Source organism: Branchiostoma belcheri, unplaced genomic scaffold (genome assembly GCF_001625305.1).
Source record: "Branchiostoma belcheri isolate BF01 breed outbred unplaced genomic scaffold, Haploidv18h27 scaffold5, whole genome shotgun sequence".
Classification (NCBI taxonomy): domain Eukaryota; kingdom Metazoa; phylum Chordata; class Leptocardii; order Amphioxiformes; family Branchiostomatidae; genus Branchiostoma; species Branchiostoma belcheri.
The window spans coordinates 4361885-4382066 of NW_017804131.1; the positions used below are offsets into that span (position 1 = coordinate 4361885).

General features: G+C 39.4%; 1 protein-coding gene across 1 annotated transcript; it reads left to right on the forward strand.

The window, feature by feature from the left end:
• Positions 1-634: 634 nt before the first annotated feature.
• On the forward strand, positions 635-1705 carry LOC109479882. The gene is made up of 2 exons (XM_019781927.1): positions 635-859; positions 1100-1705. Exons 1-2 carry the CDS (start codon positions 635-637, stop codon positions 1661-1663), a joined length of 789 nt encoding a protein of 262 aa, XP_019637486.1. The 3' UTR covers positions 1664-1705.
• Positions 1706-20182: the final 18477 nt, after the last annotated feature.

Here is a 20182-nt window from a genome sequence, read left to right on the forward strand (position 1 = left end):
AGATCCGCGATGCCATGCACGTGGATTATGACGCCGTCTTGACGCTGGAATCCTGGCGGCACGGCTATGACTACCTGCCCGCCCTCTATCACCGATGGGTGGACGACCCTGCCGTGACGCTGCGACTGGCATGGACGGAAGAAAAAGTGCCGGTATGACTGTAATATATTTCTGCTTTACCTCAGGAAAATATTCTTTCTGTGATCTATAAACATTGCCGATAGTGACATTGAACAATGTATTAAGGTAACCGTAGTCAATGGCGCCCCGGCCTTTCATACCAGGTAGAACTTGTGATATAGTGATACATTCTAGATCTTTCAGTGGATATTTGTGATATTTAGGCAATCGCGTTGTGATTGTGCGAGTAATCTAGTCAATACCAACACATATAACTGCTACATATGAACTTTTATGTATAAATCGGAAAACTGTTATTAGTGCGACTAGCGTAATTCATGAATCAAGAGTGCCATGGGGGAATCACTGCACAAAATCCTTCTTAAAGTATCGTATAAAGGTCATAAAGGTTTAGTTTCTTCCCTAGCGTGTACTTAACGTATGTTTCATGATTTCGTGCAGTGGATATTGCCAGTGCCACTCATAACTGTTCTTTAACAATCAGGTAGCAATAATGGTGACCTGGACGGATGACTCAGGTGAAACTATCTACCTGAAGACGTTCCGGATCTCACCTGACTGGAGGGGGAGGGGCTTGAGTATCGGACTCAGGAGGTTGCTCCTTACGGAAATGTTCAAGGAGAGCCCGAAACTGCGAACCTTCAGGACAATGGTGGACGCCAAGGCACCACAGCTTATCAAAAGGCTGGGTCTGGCCGTCAAATCTAAGTTCAAAGTGGTAAGGTTGTCAGAAACAGATAATCCGTATAGGCATAAATAAATGTGAAAATACTGAAAGCGCTTATAGTACAATGCGTTTGGTCGCTTGCGATGTTCCATTGAAGAAATGATCAATTACTCAAATCATAATAGTGTATTTGTGGATTGAATATGCTTTAAACTGCAGGGTTATACAGCAATAATTGCAATATAAACTTCTATGTATTGACGTTTCATTTTTTTCTTTTCATCCAAATAGGAGACAATGTTCCTCCAAGCAGATGTAGAGGCGCTCACTGCCAAAGTTGAGGACCAGGAGAGATCCATGCAGTCAACGGCATCAACCATCAAGTCTTTTAAGCACATGGACATGAAGCGAATGCTAGCGGACGAATTCGCCTCCAAAATCCTGCCGGGGAGAACCGTCTTGGATGACACAGATGCCTACAGTTTTTCCCTGGAGAACATGAAAACTTTGGAAGAGAGGAAATGCTACATCCTTGTTGATCGAAGTGGACCCGCAGTGAAGAGCCTGAGCGTTGGGGGAAGCTATGCCACGTCGCGAGGTGTTGTGTGCTACTTCGCGATACATTGCAAGGACAGACAGTTAGCGAAAAGTCACCTGGTTTTACAGATGAAGCATGCGTGTGGTGCGCTTGGTGGCGGGAGTGTGACGTTCATTGTCACCGTTACGGACTCCTCTCTGACTGAAGACTTGGCTAGTTACTGTAAGGCGTCCCTGAGGCTAAAGGATCTGCCGTACGGCGGAACACACGAACTCTTGGAGTCACGCAGTCTTGTCTTGCAAGAAAAGAAAATCTAACTAGAGTTAATGTTCCACGCCGTGACGTCTTACTTTCGCCGCATCTATGACTGAGACGTTATATAAACATTTCTTATATTGTTATAAACAGCTAGTGCAAATTTTAACATTTTGCTTTACTTGATTGATAATAGGAAATGCTATAGTTACTTTTAATGAAGAAGTAAAGCCCTAACGTTAACGTTAATGCCACTGAATGCAATTTCAACGGACAACTAATGGTGTGGTGTAGAAGCGCGGCCTAGCGGCTTCCTCAAACTTGCAAGAAAGCTTTAGAAATGTCGAATTTTTATTTGCGTGATATTGCAAGCTGTTTTTTGTTTGTTTGTTCGTTTGTTTGTTTCGCCTGGTTTGCTGTAATTTAAATGTATCACCATGAATATTCGAATAAATTGGAAACAATCAACTGTGCTCAAAGTGAGTCTTTGCATTTTTATTGGCTGTAACACGTTATACAATATGCCATTGACGGAGCTGTATTTAAAGCTCCTTGAATATACCAAGACAAAAAATGGTGTCTAAACAACATGATTTATGAAGCGATACATTGTTCGGGGGGAACAAACTTTAATTGCCAATCGATCTTTCAATCAATCAATCAATCAAACAACAAACTTTTTATCATGTTGTGCTCCGAAAGTGAGGATGTACTTTGAAGAATGATTTCGTTGGGTACTGCAGGGAAATTTCATTAATAAAAAAAAATTTTTAAATCTTAATCGCCATTTGACGCTATATTAATCTGCGTTTTGTTTTTAGCATGATCTATTTTATATTGACTAAAGGTAACATGTAACGTTATATCAGACCAAGGATCAGACCACCGCCGATGGGCTGTCAAAACCCTTTCAAGACATTTGAGGTTCTTCATCAAAGTGTCACATTCCAAGACATTTGATATTCTTCCAGAATCCACATGAAACATCAAATTGTCACCTTGTAAACAATTGCCTGTAAAAAAAAAATTCCGCGAAATGTGAGGTCAATGCGGGGTCATGTACGTCAGTTGAACCACGTGACTTGAATCAATTTCGCAAACATTGTGGCAGGGCCAAGCAGCGGAACTGTGAGGTTACCGGAGTGCTTCATTCTGTGCCTCCAAAGAACAATTTCCTGCTTTCCCGGTCGGAACTAGAAGAAGTATTCTCGCCCAGTTGTCTGTCGGAACCACTTCAATCGCTGTTAATTACTTCCTGGCACGATCGGAGCGGTGGTTTGACGGAAGGTGCTTTTGTATTCGTCTGCAACAGTTAGCGCGAGCGAGCAGGAAATGACTTCGTAAGCAGAGCACCGATTTTGCATGCGCCCTGAAGCAAATTATCTGAGAAATACCCAACAGCAAGTCGTTCTGCTTGGCTCACGAAGGGCAGAACTAGAAAACCGGAGTCGCGGAAAGGTAGCTATGCCGACAAGAGGAAACCAATTGGAGTAAAAACAAAGGTAGCTGCTCATCCGAGGGCTCCATCAAAAATCTCACACGACGGCGCGCCGCATCGCCTCGTTTACCCGCTCTAGGATGCCAGAAAAAGGTGGGTTTTGGGTCAGATATTTGGCTAACCCTACTAGCAACCACCCTGTTTCCTAATTTAATTCGTAGAGTAGAAAATACTTGAGTAGTTACTGAACAAAACGAACGTGATATGTACAAATGGGGTACCAACATGGCCGCCGACAAGCCTTATTCAATTCAGCACAATCGTTGCTTTGTAGTCCCTCCTTTCACTTGGTAATCTATAGGAACTATTCATCTTTTTCTGTCGCATTCACGACTGTATTGTGTATACACAAACCTCACAAAGACGTCTGCAACATTTTACAGTAGAGACCTCTTTTTAAAACCGAGAACGTTGCCCTATATTTACAAACGCCCTGCTGCTGCCTTTTACAACTTGTTACATTTTGTCACAGGTTGTTTGCGTTTCTTGTTTGCTTGTCCAAACGATTAAAAGCTCCTCGGGAAGAAAAATTGTTTGAACAATGTCAAAGTGTCAGGGGGATCTAAGAGTGTACATTGTTTTTGCACTCAGCTGTTGCAAATAATGTCCAGGTATCTAGTGCAACAGTTGTCCCCGATGAAAGTGTACAGTTGTCCCCAAACAATATGATGTTGATTTGAACTATTTTTAGATTTCATGGAAGGTCAGAACAGAAGATCATGACGAAAAGTTTTTCTTTTTCTTTTTTATTCACCGCTTCATTAATCTGTAACTGCCCAGCTGGGTACAAAATTTGTACTAATTTTAAAAACTTTAAATTTAAATTCATATTATTAAACTAAAATATTATGATATATAAGAACCATTATCACCATTGTGTTATAAATGGTGATGGTGCAATAAAGATACAACAGTTACAATCTTTGTACTTCCTACCATTGGAAATACATGTAACGATAAACAAAGGATGGTTCCATTCTGTGCAACATCGTAGATATGGCAATGATTATCATATAGCCAATTTGCTGCGCTCACTTGGTGGCTTTATTCGGTGGTTATAGCAACTGACAAGGCTTTATCACACCATATTCACCTTGGGGCGGGTCATTAACCCTTAATTACGACATGGTGGTAATTAGAACCAGGATGTTATAATCTTAGAGTTTTCGTCCTAGTAGTAGTACAAAAAGAGCCGCAGTATTCTAACTTCCGCCACCCCTCTATTTTTCAGCCGCAGATTTGTTGCGCCCTGAGGCAAAAGGTGGGTTGTATTGTCATATCCCTATTCTGTAACAAAACACTAACATTGACAGTTTGTATTGCAGACTTGACAACATACCTTAGAGTTTTCTAGGCTCTGGTAATGTCACAGGATGAAGGGTTCTGAACAGGTAAGTATTCCGACAAAGCTGGGTTCATGAAAACAACCTGGTTCCATCTATTCAAGTCAAAGCTGGATTCTAACATGTTATCTGGGTCAAGGCCAGAAATGTTTGATGTATGATCTCAAGACTAATATTCTGGACAAGCCAGATCCAGTGTGTGGATATAGATGCTTGTTTTTAATTCCAAAGAAAACCGAAACCTCTCAGTCAGTGTGATGTACCTTGTAATCAGGGGGTTAACATAATATCAAGAAACATGCATACAGGCCTGTTTTGCCATTTTGTATATCTGACTGAGACCCTGTTCATACCAGACTTATATAAACCGGTTGAAACCGCTAAATAATTAACCCGGCAAAAACCCGTTGCGTTCACACCAGACTTACAAAACCGGTTTTTCAAAAACCCTGTCCAGTGAATATCCGGTTAATCGGCCATTACCTGGTGAGGCTCCTCCAACATTTTTGTTTCGGTAGAGACCTCAATAGAGCCCTCCCCCCAGCTTTTTCGAATTCGGCGATCAACTCCTGCTCTCCAAAAATACGTATCGGGAGCGTCTCGTCCACCGACCAGGTTGCGTTGGCTGATTCCATCGTAAAAATGAAGAGAAACCGTGGAAAAACAGTGGAAACGGTCTAAACAGCGCGATCAAAAAAGCTTGGAGGTAGCACACGGCCAGGATGCTGACCCCGTGACCCCAGAATTATGACGCAAAAACCGGTTCAATAAACCCTTAGCGTTCAGACCAGGTTTTTTGGTGGAAAAACCCCTCAAAAACCCCTCAAAAACCACCTCCCGAGGTGGTTTTTGAAAATCGGATTTAAGCCCCTAAAAAACCGGTTAATTTGCGTTCACACCAGGTTAAATAAAAACCGGTTTTTGAAAAACCGGTTGAAACCGCTAAATATAAGTCTGGTATGAACAGGGTCTGAATTAAACTTCAGATGCAAGAAGACTGTTCCATCTTTCTTGAGCTCAAGTGTAAAACAAATTTCAAGACTGTACTCCAAACTCATGGCTCCAGTCCATTAGAACCTGGATCAACCAAGAATTTAAACAGGATAAAGCTATATAGGAACAGCTGTTGGTGCCTCTATAACTTATAGGCTGGAATAAATTATGATAGAACACAAAAATGTCCATGCTCCCTTTCATGGTATTTTACTTTAGCATGATACTCCTCTGTTGAGGAAAATCAGGTTTATTGCATTGCTGTGATCACAGTTTACCCTAAGGCTAACCCAGTTGTTATTACCAGAAAATAATAGTCTAACTCAAAGACAATTACTCTCCAAGCAGAGGTTGTGGGGGAATGATCATTAGCTTTTAATACATGGTCGTTTTTTTTTTGTCACTACCCTCACCAACATCGATGGCCGGCAACCTTCTCTGGCTAATGGATACTGTCTTGCCACCGAAAGAGATCTGCTTGGAGATTACAAGAAAATAATGCATGTCTCCTCCCTACACTACTAAAATGGAAGGGTCCCAAGGACTAAGGTTATGCTGACTACCCTCACCTTTGTGAAATTGTCTCCACGGTTACGCCTGATTACTGACAAGGCCCCCTAGGGTCTCGCTAGCTCAACAGGTAATAATGCAGAAGACCTGCCCTTATCTGTACATGGTTCACTTGCACTAGGACTCGCTGGACTGTACCAATTTAATTTTCTCTTTAGTTGGCATTCTGTGTACTCTTTGTTGACTATGTTGGTACCAAAGCATCATTTTAGAATTAGGGTACTTAAAAGAATTAAGAATGCCATTGAATCTAGCAGCATTTTGGTATTTTTAATGATAATTTACCACACACTGCTACACTGCTTCGTAGAAATTAAAATGGACCTAAAAATCTTCTTAATGGATAATTTGACATACATTGTACTACCTGGCTGATATGCTTAGAACTTTAATTGGTTTGTAAGCATACATAACTTGAAAACCAAAGAATGAATTTTACCAGGAATTTATTTAGTGCTTAATAATTGTATGTAACGGTTGACTGTATGAATTATAATGGAATGGAAAATGATCCTTAAGGCCACACCAATTTAATTTCTTGGTCAATGGATTTTTCTAGAAAAATAATGGGGCGGGCGGGCAAAAAAAATAATAAAAATAAAAACAGGCCTAGGCATTCTATTATGGCCCAAAATGGTGCAATAGGAGTCACACCAGGCTGGTTCAAAATTTAAACAATGAATTTTGAACTTTTAATGATACCACTGCATTGAAAGATGGAATAGCTGTAACAAGTAGGATGAAAAGGACTGTATTCAAATGTTCAGGGCAAAATATGAGCATTTTGCAGTTGATTCTGAATTTTTATTTTTATTTGGAAATCAGAAAAAAATGAAGCGGGCGAATCCGTTAACCAAGGAATTAAATTGGTGTGGCCTAATGTAGTTTTCCTTGTTTGTTTGAAGAGAGACACCTGTTTGTGGAGAAACACCTGTTAAGTCAGACATGTCATGTTAGCTTTTCCTTGAAGTGGAGACACATCCTTCTCTAAGACATCTTAAGAACACAGGTAAACATCTTGCTGTGAGTTCTGTGGAGACAGGTGTTGATAAGCAGAGACAAGTGTATAAGGCCACACCAATTTATTTTCTTGGTTAACGGATTCGCCGCTTCATTTTTTTCTGATTTGCAAATAAAAATAAAAATTCAGAATCAACTGCAAAATGCTCATATTTTCCCTGAACAGTTGAAAACAGTCCTTTTCTTACTACTTGTTACAGTCATTCCATCTTTCAATGCAGTGGTATCATTAAAAGTTCAAAATTCATTGTTAAATTTTGAACCAGCCTGGTGTGTTGACTTAATGGCTCCTATCGTACTATTTTGGGCCATAATACGATGCCTAGGCCTGTTTTTATTTTTATTTTTTTATCTCCCGCCCGCTCCATTATTTTTCTAGAAAAATCCGTTAACCAAGAAGTTAAATTGGTGTGGCCTTAGGCTTAAAATGCATCCTGTTTATATCTATATGAAGGATTTCTATATGTTATGAATTTATGATTTATCAAAATTTAGTTTGACAGGTACATGTAATATATGTAAACGTTTCAATTTATCATGTTTCATGATAATTTTATCCTTTGCAAGGAAAGAACCAAATACTTTCTATTCATAATTGCAAATTCTTTCTACATGTATTGATGACTGTCTGACATCAATATGACCAGTCATATTTCACTGAGACTCGCCAGTTGTGATCAGAAGGTTTTAATATTTTGTTTCTTTTGTATTACACGTATACTGCTGTCTTGTAAAACTGAGCAGCATTCTTGTGAGAGTGGTACCTCACCGTTGAAGCTGGAATGCTAATTGGTCAACATGAAGTCTTGTTATTCCCTTTTCAATTGCAGAGATTGGGAAACAATAGAAGCTAAGCCTAATGTCACGTAGTCACGGGAAGTGCCTAATGTTTATACCCAATTTTGCCAGAAAGCGAATACAGGGTATGACGCAGTAACAAGACAGCAGATTTGGTTTAATGATAAACGATGGCGAATGCCGAAAGGTCTGTGTACTAATGGATCCTGACTTCCTTTCTGTGCATAACAACAGTGGGAGCGAGTGTATCTAGCCACCACAGTGGATTATAAATCCTGCCATGTCCTTGATACCTTGCTTGCTGTAGGCAGTTTTATGATGCAAGTAGGTCGGTAATACATCAAAACATATTATATTATTAAGCTAGTTTAGTAGTTGTGTGATTAAGATATCAGAATTGGTCACTTCTCCATATAAAATATTCTCCACATAAAAAAACAAGGCACGGGTTGCCAAATTTTGATTGGCCAACTTCAGTACATAAAAAGTCCAATTTAAACCTCAGTATAACCTCAATACATAAAATCTGATTTAAACCAAATACATGTATTGAATCAAATAAACAGACATGATGATAATGATGAAATCAAATATCAGTGATATTGACGAGTTAAAAGGCATGCGTGGGCAATAAGTGTAGGTGTTTAAGGGCCATTCACCGTGTTTACGAGTTATAAATAATTCTACCGGTATATATTATTAATAGCCTTGTGTCGTGATGATCCCTTCGTGTTCATTAGATATATTTAGAAGATCCTATCTGTATACTTCGTATTATATAATTGGTATTCAATTATTATACTATTCATGTCTTGTATTTTTATACTATTCATGTCTTGTATTTTGTAAAAAAAAAGTTGTATGGACCAGATTGATTCTACAACTGTTTGTACTTCGTGAAGCATCTGACTGAATGTGCATAAAATAGGAGTTTTACATTTTCACAGAATAGCATATCTTAAATGCCCTTTCCCATGCATTTTTCATATGCAAGTTGGGAAACTTGATATGTTGATTAGGTCATATGGGGTCACTACAGCAGAAGGCTACAGACTAATAATAGAGCAAAGGTTGAGCAACCATTGGCAGGAATAATATCATGATTATAAACATGGTTTATGAGGATACTATGAGGTTTTTCGTATGGTCCAAGGAGATTCAACATGGCTAGATTTTTAAGTGTTTGGGAGGCTCCAACTTTAAGAAAAAGTAAGTAGCTTTCATCTTGTTTATGTAAATTTGATGCTCAGCATTCAAGAATATTTGCCAAACTGTTATGTTGAGATCATTCAAAACCTATTTGCATTTGTCGCAGATATCATTATACCAAATCTCACATAGAAATAGGTGAAAACAACACCATTATGCCTTATTAAAATGTTCCTGTTTAGAAAGACAAAATCTGAAAAGAAGCAAGGGAATATGTAGGTAGGTGGGATTTTTCAAGACCTATTGTGAGATGTTGAAGTGTTCTCTGCTATTTGTTCTGGGACTTACCAGCTCTTGAATGGTGCAGTAAGCATGAAAGGTGATGGCTTGTTGTAAGGTACTAGTGCATTCATAGGGTTATCCCCTTACTTAAGAAGGAAAATGTATCCTTGTAACGGTTAATCGGTTGGGCACACCTGAAGGAGAAATGCACACAATTTCTCCATGGGTGGTTTACAGTGAAAGGTCCTTGTTTGCTCATGTAAGACCTGTTGTCAGGTAAGGTAGTCAGGTGGAAAGGCTACTTAGCTGCATTATCATAAACACCTTTCTCCTTCTTTTTTTCCATGAAATTTAGTATTATGAAGAGTCATAAATTGATGACAACTCTTCATCAGCAAAAATAGTGACAGTTCAGCAGGTTGTTTTGTTCCATTTTGCACCTGTAGTATGTCTATGAGGTGTATTGAAATGAATAAAGACAAAGGTGTGTGTGGGAGTGTGGGTGTGTTCCGTGTTGATTCGGGTGTGGGAATTGGTGACACATCCTGATCATAAGTGGTTACATTTCCACTCATCTCTGTGGGATAAACAAGCTCATTCTTCCTTTTCTTTTTGTTGTTGAAAAATTACTTATGATTTTACTCTGTTGGCGTCATGTTTATGTTACCACCTGTTGTTAGTCATATATCTGTTCACTTCATTATCTTGGAGGCTCAGATTTCGTCCTATCCATGTTTTCACCTTAAACAGTGTCACTCATGCATGCCCTACCCGCATAACACTAAAGCCAAGCCAGGTAGAACAACAGGTAAGCATAGGTGCTTTTGTTCTGACCTTTCTCCTTTGCCAATATTAGATCTATGGCCTTTAATTAAAGATGTTAGCTTTGAAAGTAGTATGGATCAGATGTTAATTTTTAAAGTGCTTGTTATTTAGTATTAGGGATTAAGGGTGTTTTTATTCGACATTGTCAGTACATACTGTGCATACAGTAGTACTGGGAAGAGCTGCATAGTAATGTGAGAAAGAGCTTCTAAGTTACTGTAAAGGGACTCTAATATTCTACAAATGTCCACAAGACAGAGAATTCCATTCACTTGTAGTTAATGTGTATACTGTGTTGAACTGTTGTATGGGCTCTGTGTTTTGGATTGAAGGGAAGACATTTTGTGCAGTTACAGGATGTATAGTACTCATGGTTGCTGAAAACACCTGCTATTGTTTTTTATTGCAACCTGCACTTCTATTTTTGCATTTCTGTATCCAGGGCTTGAATTGCATTTATCTGACTTCCAGCACTAGTGCAAGTAACATTCAAAACTAGAGTTCCACGATCTCATACCTTCGCCAAATGATGTTAGCTTTTATGATTAAGAAATTATATATTAATCCCCCTAATTATGCAAATAGGATCCTCAATTGCATGAATTATATCTGTTGATCATATTCTCCACCAAAAGACAGTCTTATCTTAACAAAGAATGCCATGATGACATTTTCTCATAAATTATGCAAATGAGGTCCTTATTTGAATAAGTTATGTTTAATTATGTTCACCTTAACTTAACTTTCAAACACCCCAAGTATAAAATTCCAGGCAGTTACCACTATGCAATTATAGTATTTTCTCATTAATTATGCAAATTAAGTCTTCATTTACATAATCGATATCTGCCTGTGTTTCTCTCATTCTTAATAACATATGTCACAAGCTTGAACTTCCTTTTATGGAATGCAGCTGATAGATAGAATTTCCTCATTAATTATGCAAATTACATCCATATTTGCATAATTATAATATCATTATGTCAAGCATCACTCAAGCTACCTACATACCAAAAATCACGATGATCCATCAATCGGTTCTTGAGTTATCCTCCTTTAAACATTTGTCCTTTAAACCCCCCTGCAGTTCTAGAGCAAGCAACTAGGGGGCCCAAAGTCACGTCACTTCTTCCCCAGCACAAGAGCTACCTGCCATCCAAATTTCGTTACCCTAGCATGTCTAGATCACGAGATATCAAAACAGGAAGTTCTGCTGCAGTACCATGACAAGCCGCCAGGTGGCCCAAAATCTAATCATTTTGAGGTCTCATCAAGACCTACCCACCTACCAAGTATCAAGACAATCCATCAAGACCTTCTCAAGTTATCGTGTTGACAGACAGACACACACACACACACATACACGAACGCCCCTGAAAACATAACCTTCTTGGCGAAGGTAATCATCTGCACCAGGCATATTTTACCTGTACCACTCAGAATTTAGATGTATGGATCACACTAAAAGTCCACATACACTGTATGTATACACATCTATATAAACCTAACATATGGGATGGCAAAGGTCATATGCAGGTAGACCTCAGAAACACCTGCACAGCCCCAATTTACCTGTAAGTAAATGCATTTTCTTTCTAGTGAAGATCCTGCAATGTAGATTAAGTGCAGTGCCTATCTTAACTGCTAGGTGCTGCTGCTGTCCTATCTTAGAGTTACACCACATACAGTCTTGGTACATGTAGGTAACTATCATTTCAGAAGCTGTAGAAGATTGTTATCACCCAACATCCTTGGCAGTATGCTGTATTGCAATTCAATGTTTATGGGATTTGTGGGATTAATGCTTGCCAAGGATGGGGTGTTACATGTATATTGTAAAAAAAATCTTTATAAATTGTTTACAAGTATGTAACAGCTAGGCACTGGAAATGAAATAACGTCTGTGTTTATGTTATGTTTCCAGACGGATCCATGCTGTTGTGTCAAAACCCCAACTGTTCACAGCGAAGACGAGCCAGCAAGGTAACATTTCAGTTCTACTGCATTTAACATCTACTGTATATGCTACATATCCCCCAGTGTAATGAACTGTCTTCGGTTTAAAACTATAACCTCAACAGTGCATACACTCTGTTTTTAAAAGTGGCTGATTTAAACATTTAAGTAATAATGTAACTGTTGATGGAGGTTACAAATCGCATATTATATTATTGCACAAAATTCACTTGGAACCCTTGGAATTTTCTTGCCATGTTGTGACCATGAACCACTTACATGTTAAGATTGAGTCACACAGCATTGCAGCATATAGGCTGTACCAAATGGAAAGTTTGCTGTGCCAACAGAGCCGAAAGTTTCCAAAACTAGCATGACCCAACCATTCGCCTTACCTTACCTCACCTATACCCCACTCCACTCCACCACTGGGGCACCTACATACATGCCATTTAGCTATTTTGGTTGCAAATCAAAGGGAGGGCCGCTTCGTTATACTGGTGAACTCCTAAAATGTGCACTGAGTTAAAAGCAGTCTAATGAATAGGTACAAATATTAATGATGTTCATGTGCAATCGTAGTTGTATGTGTGACTGAACAGGTTGACAAGTTACACTATTTGTACTGACTTTGGAGGCCATTATAATGGCCTATATGAGCTGCTGAATATGTCTGGCTGTTGCTGAACATTGAAGTCTGTCAAGAATTGCTTGTTTGTTTGAAAATTCAAACTGTCAGCTTGAAGTAAGCTTCTCTCGGTAATCAGTTATATAGTTGTCTATTGAAATATGCAATAGAGCTCCTATTAAAGCTATACTAGAGCTGGTTCAGTCAGCCATTTTTTCAGTCAAATGGTGGCAATTGAAACATATTTTGATGGAGTTTTCTATATAGGAACTAAAATTTAAGCTACGTTCACAAGAAAAATATTAATTTTTTTAGTCAGCTTTTCTGACAACATAGCAGTGATGCAAAGAAAACCCAGATCTTTCTTCAGTGTCGTCTTAAAGTAAATTGATTTATGACTGTAAGACTTTATGGCCATAAGACATGTCACTTCAAAACAATCATTATGAACATGAGGCAAGGCTTCCAGATTCAGGTCAGTTATATAACTTTCATGTGTGCCGGGAATGGCTTAATTACAAATTTGTTATCATATCCACATAACAAAACATCTCTCTAAGGGTGACAGGCACCACTGGGAAGGTACTTATATATAAATTCAATTTGTGAATGTAATTTGAGCTGAATCTAGGACAACTTAAGTGTTTGTGCTCACATTATGATAGAAGACTTTGTTATGTGAATCGTGCAGCATACTGTGATTGACTTTATGTTCGCTGTAGCAAAAGTTATTGGTCTGAGAAAAATGGACATGTTACTGTTCGCAGAACTGTATGTTAGCAGTGACATCAGGTGCAGGGAAAAGAAAGTCTGCAAATTTTTTGTTCACGGTAAAGATGAGTTCGCGTTTCAGAAGTGACAGGGAAAGCCGTGAACATAAAGGTACTGTAGAAAAAATTCTGAATTACAGTATTATGTGTATACTCTGTTTTTTTTTCCTGACATCCCAAATGTTTTGGTCTATCCAACAATGGAACTTAACCTTCACCTTTTGCATGAAAGCAAGGACATTATACTGTTATACTGTCCTTGGTGAAAGTAAAGTGGGGGATTGAGCCTCCTTCCCGTGGGGGGGGGGGGGGCTCGTCACTGAATGACTATCCAGTAAATTTCTAGCGGGGACCAATCAGAGGGCTGCTGAATAATTTGAATAATTTATCAAGGCCCACGGACGCGGTTCTTTCACTTGTAAAGTAGCCAATTACCACCGAGCCGGTGGCACACGATGGGCGAAAACATGTATTTCACACCCATTGTACGTCGACATAAAGCGCTTATACATTACAAACAGAATTTTCGTAGGACTGCCATTACTTTAGTTTGCAGCATGTGTATTGAGAACGAGTATCTTCATAATTCTGCTGGCTGTTTGTAGAAGAACGGCGGAATAAAACAGTTTTCAATACCAACACGACTTAGCAGATAACACGTAATGAAGCCCACTTTTTACGTAGATTGTAGCACTACGTAATGTTACACAAACTAACAGTAGATGTTTTAAGGAATTCACAGAAATGACAATGATAGATAATGTAACGCATATACATTATACAGCACAAAATAAAGAGTAACAGTAATGTAGTCGTCTTTGGCCGGGTATGGCAAGTTATAGTACGTACATGTATCTTTAACGGGTAAGTTGACAGCAACAAGCAAGATGCATAGGTTCTATTACTTTTGTAGCTCACTTGCGTCTAGATTTGGGACGAACCCATATTACTTTTTCGCCGCAGTTTTACATGTAGTGGTTACTTCGGCAGCCTTTCCGCTGACGCAAACATACTAGTTTGAGGTTCCACAGTTCTTACAACGTTAGCGCTTGAAGTGGTGTTTTCCAAGTTTGTTGGTCTGGTGATGTTGTCTTTGTTGGCTTGTTGTCTGTCATTTCCCTCCATTTTTATGTTTGGCGGCCCGTCTTCGATGGGTTGGGTTTGGTTCACAAATCTCGGCTTCGCTAGGATCTGTTTCTTCCCGTACGTAGTGGTCGCTCCATTAGCGCTAGTGCAGCCACATTTGAATGTGTAAAACTTAATGTGTACAGTCCCATTTTGATTCGTTCATCAAAGTAGATTTTACTAAGGTATGACTTTACTAACTGATTGTGGAAGTACTAGTACTTAGTACTGATGTAAACAAGAAACAATATACGCGCTCTGGTTGAGTTCATGGCATTTACATGAAACAAGGTGCTAATAGCCGCTAGTCGATGACGCGTCAGCAGCCCTATGATTGGTCCCCGCTAGAAGTCTACTGGATGTCATATAGTGTACCCGGGGGGGGGGGAACCATTGGAAGGACTGCTTGATGCGAGTAGTCAGGCTAGCTTGCCATAGGCTGTAACGTAAGAAAGTTCCACCTTATAGCCACTGATACCACAGCTGATGACCTTGTAGAGATATTATGGCAATGAATATGTTGTGCATGACAAGGAAGTATCTTCAACACTCCAAAGAGCGACAAAGCCATATTCTGATTTTTGAATTTTTTATCGAGATTTAAAAGTGAATCAGGGAACCAAGTCATCAGGTGCATTTGGCTATTGTTTTGAAGTAGTGCGTCACTGCAGTAATTTGTTGAGCAATTACAATGAAAGGAGTTCTGGCCTCGCCCGAAGCCAGTGTTTCCTTCTGTGTGTTGTAATCTCTAGATCATAATGACGCTATTGTGTTACACTGAAGCAGATAAAGATGTGGTATTATCATCCATTCTTACTAAGTTTTCATTGGAGACTTTCATTTGCAAGCCAACCTTATTCACAAGTGTCTAATGTCTTCTGTGCAGCCATCAGCTTTATAACCACTCTCAGAGCATTGTAAAGGAAGGCAATACAGACAGGTGTCAATACACATTTCAAACAGACCAGTAGCTAGCCTCTGGCACACATGCAAAACACGCGAGACACCTGAATGTAGGTTACCTGTGTTTCTTGACCCCTCTTTATCATTAGTTCCATCACTCACCCCGTCCTTGTGACATCCTTTTTGCCTGTTATGATCTGTTGATGGATCTTACCAAGGTTACCGGTTTAAGTTGTTCAAAGATTCGCAGACCTTAAGTGACCACTTCAACTTTTTATGCCTTTTATCTGCAATTGTTTGTTGGTTTAGAAAATTTTACATTTCTTACCACTGACCCGTAACCATTACATAAGAAGCTCCCCCTTATCGTTTAGAAAAGTCCTAAGCCGGCAACCCTATAATTATCGCGGTCTTGCCGTACATGTAGATGTCAGGCTTTGATATGTGTAATCAGAGCAGAAAGACGGTCACATGGGCCATCATGCGCCCTCGCACCTCGTAAACTGGATTCAGAGTCAGATCTACACTGTAGACCCGCCTCCTCACAATTAAACAGGCAGTGTCGCTGGCAGAGTCAGTGAGGAGCTTGCTGGGATCCCTTGCGTGGATTTGTAAAGGCTTCACATGCCTCCCACGCTAATGCGAATTCTCCTGACAAGTGCCCCGGCACGGGCAAGCCGCGGGGAGATAAGCATGCGCCCACAGAGCTGCGCGGAGATGAAGTTAAATATGATCATGGAAGAACAGGGCGACGATAGCGTCTTTCTGGAAGAGACAGTGCCGTGTCCTCAGGTATGTTGTAGTACCACAAGTTTTATTGCACAAGGGGACTGAGTAGCAAATATGTATGGCAAAACTTTAATACTTTTCTGGGGTTATTAACAGTTTCCCTGGAAACTGGAGCTTTTGCAGCATGAGGAAGATAATAGTAATACTAGTTTACATGCACTGTGCAACAGCCTGGCCTGTAGTCAAGCTTAGACTTAGAGTCTGGATAGACAGAAGATTGAGGCTTTGGTGTTTTTCCTCAGTATGATTGAAGGCCGCGGAGCTGATTACCCTCAGCCTCTGGCTAAGCATGGATTTTACTCTGGAAGTAAGATTTTGCTAACTGTAATCCTGGCCATATGGAAGGAAAAATGTGAAAAAAAGAGAAGCTTTCTGGGTGAATTACCAGCTCATTTACTTTTTTCCAGATTTAAACCGTCAACTTACTAAAAGGAAAATAAAGCTGTTTTCCTCCAGCTTTGTTAGTCTTTACCAGTATGTCTCTCAGAATTATGGTTAGGACTTACGACTGAAAGGATTACAACATATGCTTATCACGTGAAAGGGAGGCATCTGTTGTTCAGTAGCAACCTCTTACTAGTGATGACCATTTTTATTCTGGCTACTCATCTTAACCCTTCAAATTCGTTCAATGGCTCGAAAATGAAAGAGTCTTTTATGGATGCAACACTAGTGGCCTGAAGAGTGCTTCATAATTCTATTCAATGAATTTCTTCTACCAGTACTTACATATACAACATCTGTAGACACAGCAATTTTAAATAATGTGGATAATTCTACACTTCTTGTTTGTAACTAATAAATGAATATATGTTGCTATTCATGATATACCATGTATGGACATGAATATCTGTAATCCAAAGTCTATTTGGTATGTGGTAAGAAGTGAATGGTTTGCTAACTTTTGATGACAGGTGGTTGAATGAATAGTACCTATAAATACATGATATGATATTTTACTTTTAGGTTTGTCTGTGTGAAATGTGCCAGCAGTCTACTCAGAAAATTAAGTCTGAACCATTGTTGCTGTCATAGTGTCAACCACTTGATCCGCAGCACCTCCATTCATTCAGCAATCTAAAATTATCTTGCTTGTCACTTACAAATGACAACATAGATATAAAGTACAAGATAGAAAAAAAAGATTGTGGAATACCATGAGGGTATATTACAGTCTGTTTTCATCAGCAAAAATGGATTCCAAATAATGTTTTGCTTGAAAAGCACTGAAGATAGCAAATTAAAGTGAAATTAAATCACTGCTATTACACACACTATCTGGTTTATTGTCTGTTGTTAGTTAATTATGGAAAACACTCTTCATTTGTACCAGCTGCTACACATGCCAGACATCAAAGATGTAAAGACGTCAAGTAGAAAGCCAGTGACGGACAGATATTTGCACATGCATGCTGTAATGACGCAAGAAATAGACGTCATATCACAAAGTAAACAGTGTTTCCTATTTACTCACTTGTTTCATTTCTTAAAGAGCAGGAAGAGGTACGACAGCTTGCCTGTTGACATTTTAGTCTAGTACGTGATTCATAGCTCACAAAATGCTATTTGAGCTTAAAGCTGTAAAGAAATAGGTGGAATTCACAAATCTTAAATTCTAATGACCATTTGGTGTCATTAATTTTATCGAAAATTGTTACTGATTTATTCCAGCTACATCGAGAACATTGTAGTTGAACAGTTAAGGAATGAAACATTTATTTCTGCACTGATACATTTTCTGGAATGTTGAACAGTTTTCTATCCCTGCCCCATTTTTTTCTGTGGTACAACCATACAAGTTACAACCCTCAGAGTCAGACTGATTGCTACTTTCTTTCTTGTTCTACCCTCAGAGCAAACAAAGGTTTACCACTTACATGTATATACTTACAAGCATTCGTGTAATTAAATTTACACAACAACCTCTTGTAACTCTACCTCAGAGCACAACCTTGCAATTAAAGTCTAACCTCTTTTAACCTGCGGAACAACGACTGCTGACCTCACATGTCAGGCACACTTGTTTTTCTTCCGCTTGTTTTTCTTCGTTCTTCCCACCTGATCACAGCTGCAGGCCATTAACCTCCTTATCATGTCTCCTGAACAATCCCGTCCTTGCACACCTTGACAAGTTAAGGAATCTGAAGGTATCCTGTTTCACTTCAAGATGTCACATCATTCATCACTAAGATGTTTCTCTGAGGGGAGACTTTAGGGAAGTCTTCTTAATTGTTTTGACAAACAGAAGATTGTCCAAGTCTGCTCTAACAAGAAGCCTGGGTTGTTAGCCTCCTTCGCAGACTCCTTGGAGACACTGGCTGCATTTACTTGTGCGGGTTTATTTTATGCCACAGAGGAGGTTTTACCTGGCCTATAGTTTTCCTGTGTGGTAACTTCCTCTGTCACATTAGAGAGCCTTAGCCTGAGTAAAAAAAAACACATATTAGTATAATTAGCACTCTCAAAAAAACATAAATGCTGCCTCTCCTTGAAGTCTGCAAAGGAGGCTATGTGTTGCCAGGAGTACAAATGCACAAGGGGAGAAAGAAAGGCAGCTAGAAATACAGGGTACCGACCTGAGCCTAAATGGTTTTTAATTCAACAATTCATAGGCTAATGTCTAATGCCCTGGCCACTACAATATAATTATTTTGAACACATACCTGTTTTGTATTGGGGAAGAGAACTGCAGTTTGCTTAAATGTTGCTGGGTGGTGCTTGCCATATAATGATTCCTTGTGAGAACTTACTAGATGACTTTGTGTTTCCTTTCAGTGATATACATGTAGTGGACAAGTAACTCATTATGACATACATTTAGCTTTACAATCTGTGTATTAATTGCAATCTTTCTGAAATTTGTGTGCACACTACGGTATTACTAAGACTACCTTCAGAGGAAGTTTTTAGTTGTAAAAGTTTTACAGAATTGGTTATGTATGACTTCAGACTAGGTGTCTGCACTGCAGACATAACTAAAATTCACAGCAAATAGTTTGAATATTTGAAGTCAGTATTGTTTGACAGAGATAATCCAAACCAATGATAGATATACCCAAACACATTGATTGCTAAAGGTTTAAAACAGCAAGAGCTGACTGATTTGAAGTAGCATAGAAGGTGTTTGTTGCGAGTTTCTAAATATTTGCGAAATACAACTTTTTTTTTGTTTTAGTAGCATGACCTGGATCTTGGCATGTATCCATGTTATTCCTCGCATGATGAAGTATATTATATGCTTATCAGAAGATTATTCTTGCTTGGGTTCACAACAAAGGACAGACACTAGACTAACCAGGTGCCTCGTCAACTGCCGCCCTGTCTGGGCATCAGTGTGGATCAGTGACAAACATGCCCTGCGGCTGGTCTTGTGTTTTTTTTCTCCACATCCTGGGGCTTAATAAGATGGAGGTTATAACCTCCTGGACAATATTTAACTCACAAATGTGAAGGTCATGTTATTTCATTACCAAATATTTTGAACAGTTTTGCAGCTAAGGCCCGACACCGACTTAATTTTATGGATGACATCCGCGCGCGCATTGATTTTCGCCTGTCGCCCTCAAAAAAAAGAAGAAGAAAAAGATCACCTCCACCGAGGCTCTGGCCTGGCTCTAGGCCTGGGTAGTCCATGCTAGTCAGCGACAAAACGGAGCCGAGCACCCAAGCTATCGAATTCGAAGCTCCACGACTCAAGAACTCAGTACATAAGTATAGTACCGATTCATAAATGCCACAAAAAGCCAGCATGTGCCGGCTTGTCGTATGCGTCACTATCTACTGTCGGGAATTCACAATACCAGCTTTGTATTCCTGTGGTCAGTAGCATTTTTATTTTTGGCCGGAATTTTTTTTTATTCGCCCGCGCGCACTAGTTTGGGGGTCTTCAGAGGATGTCATCCATAAAATTAAATCGGTGTGGCCTAATACAA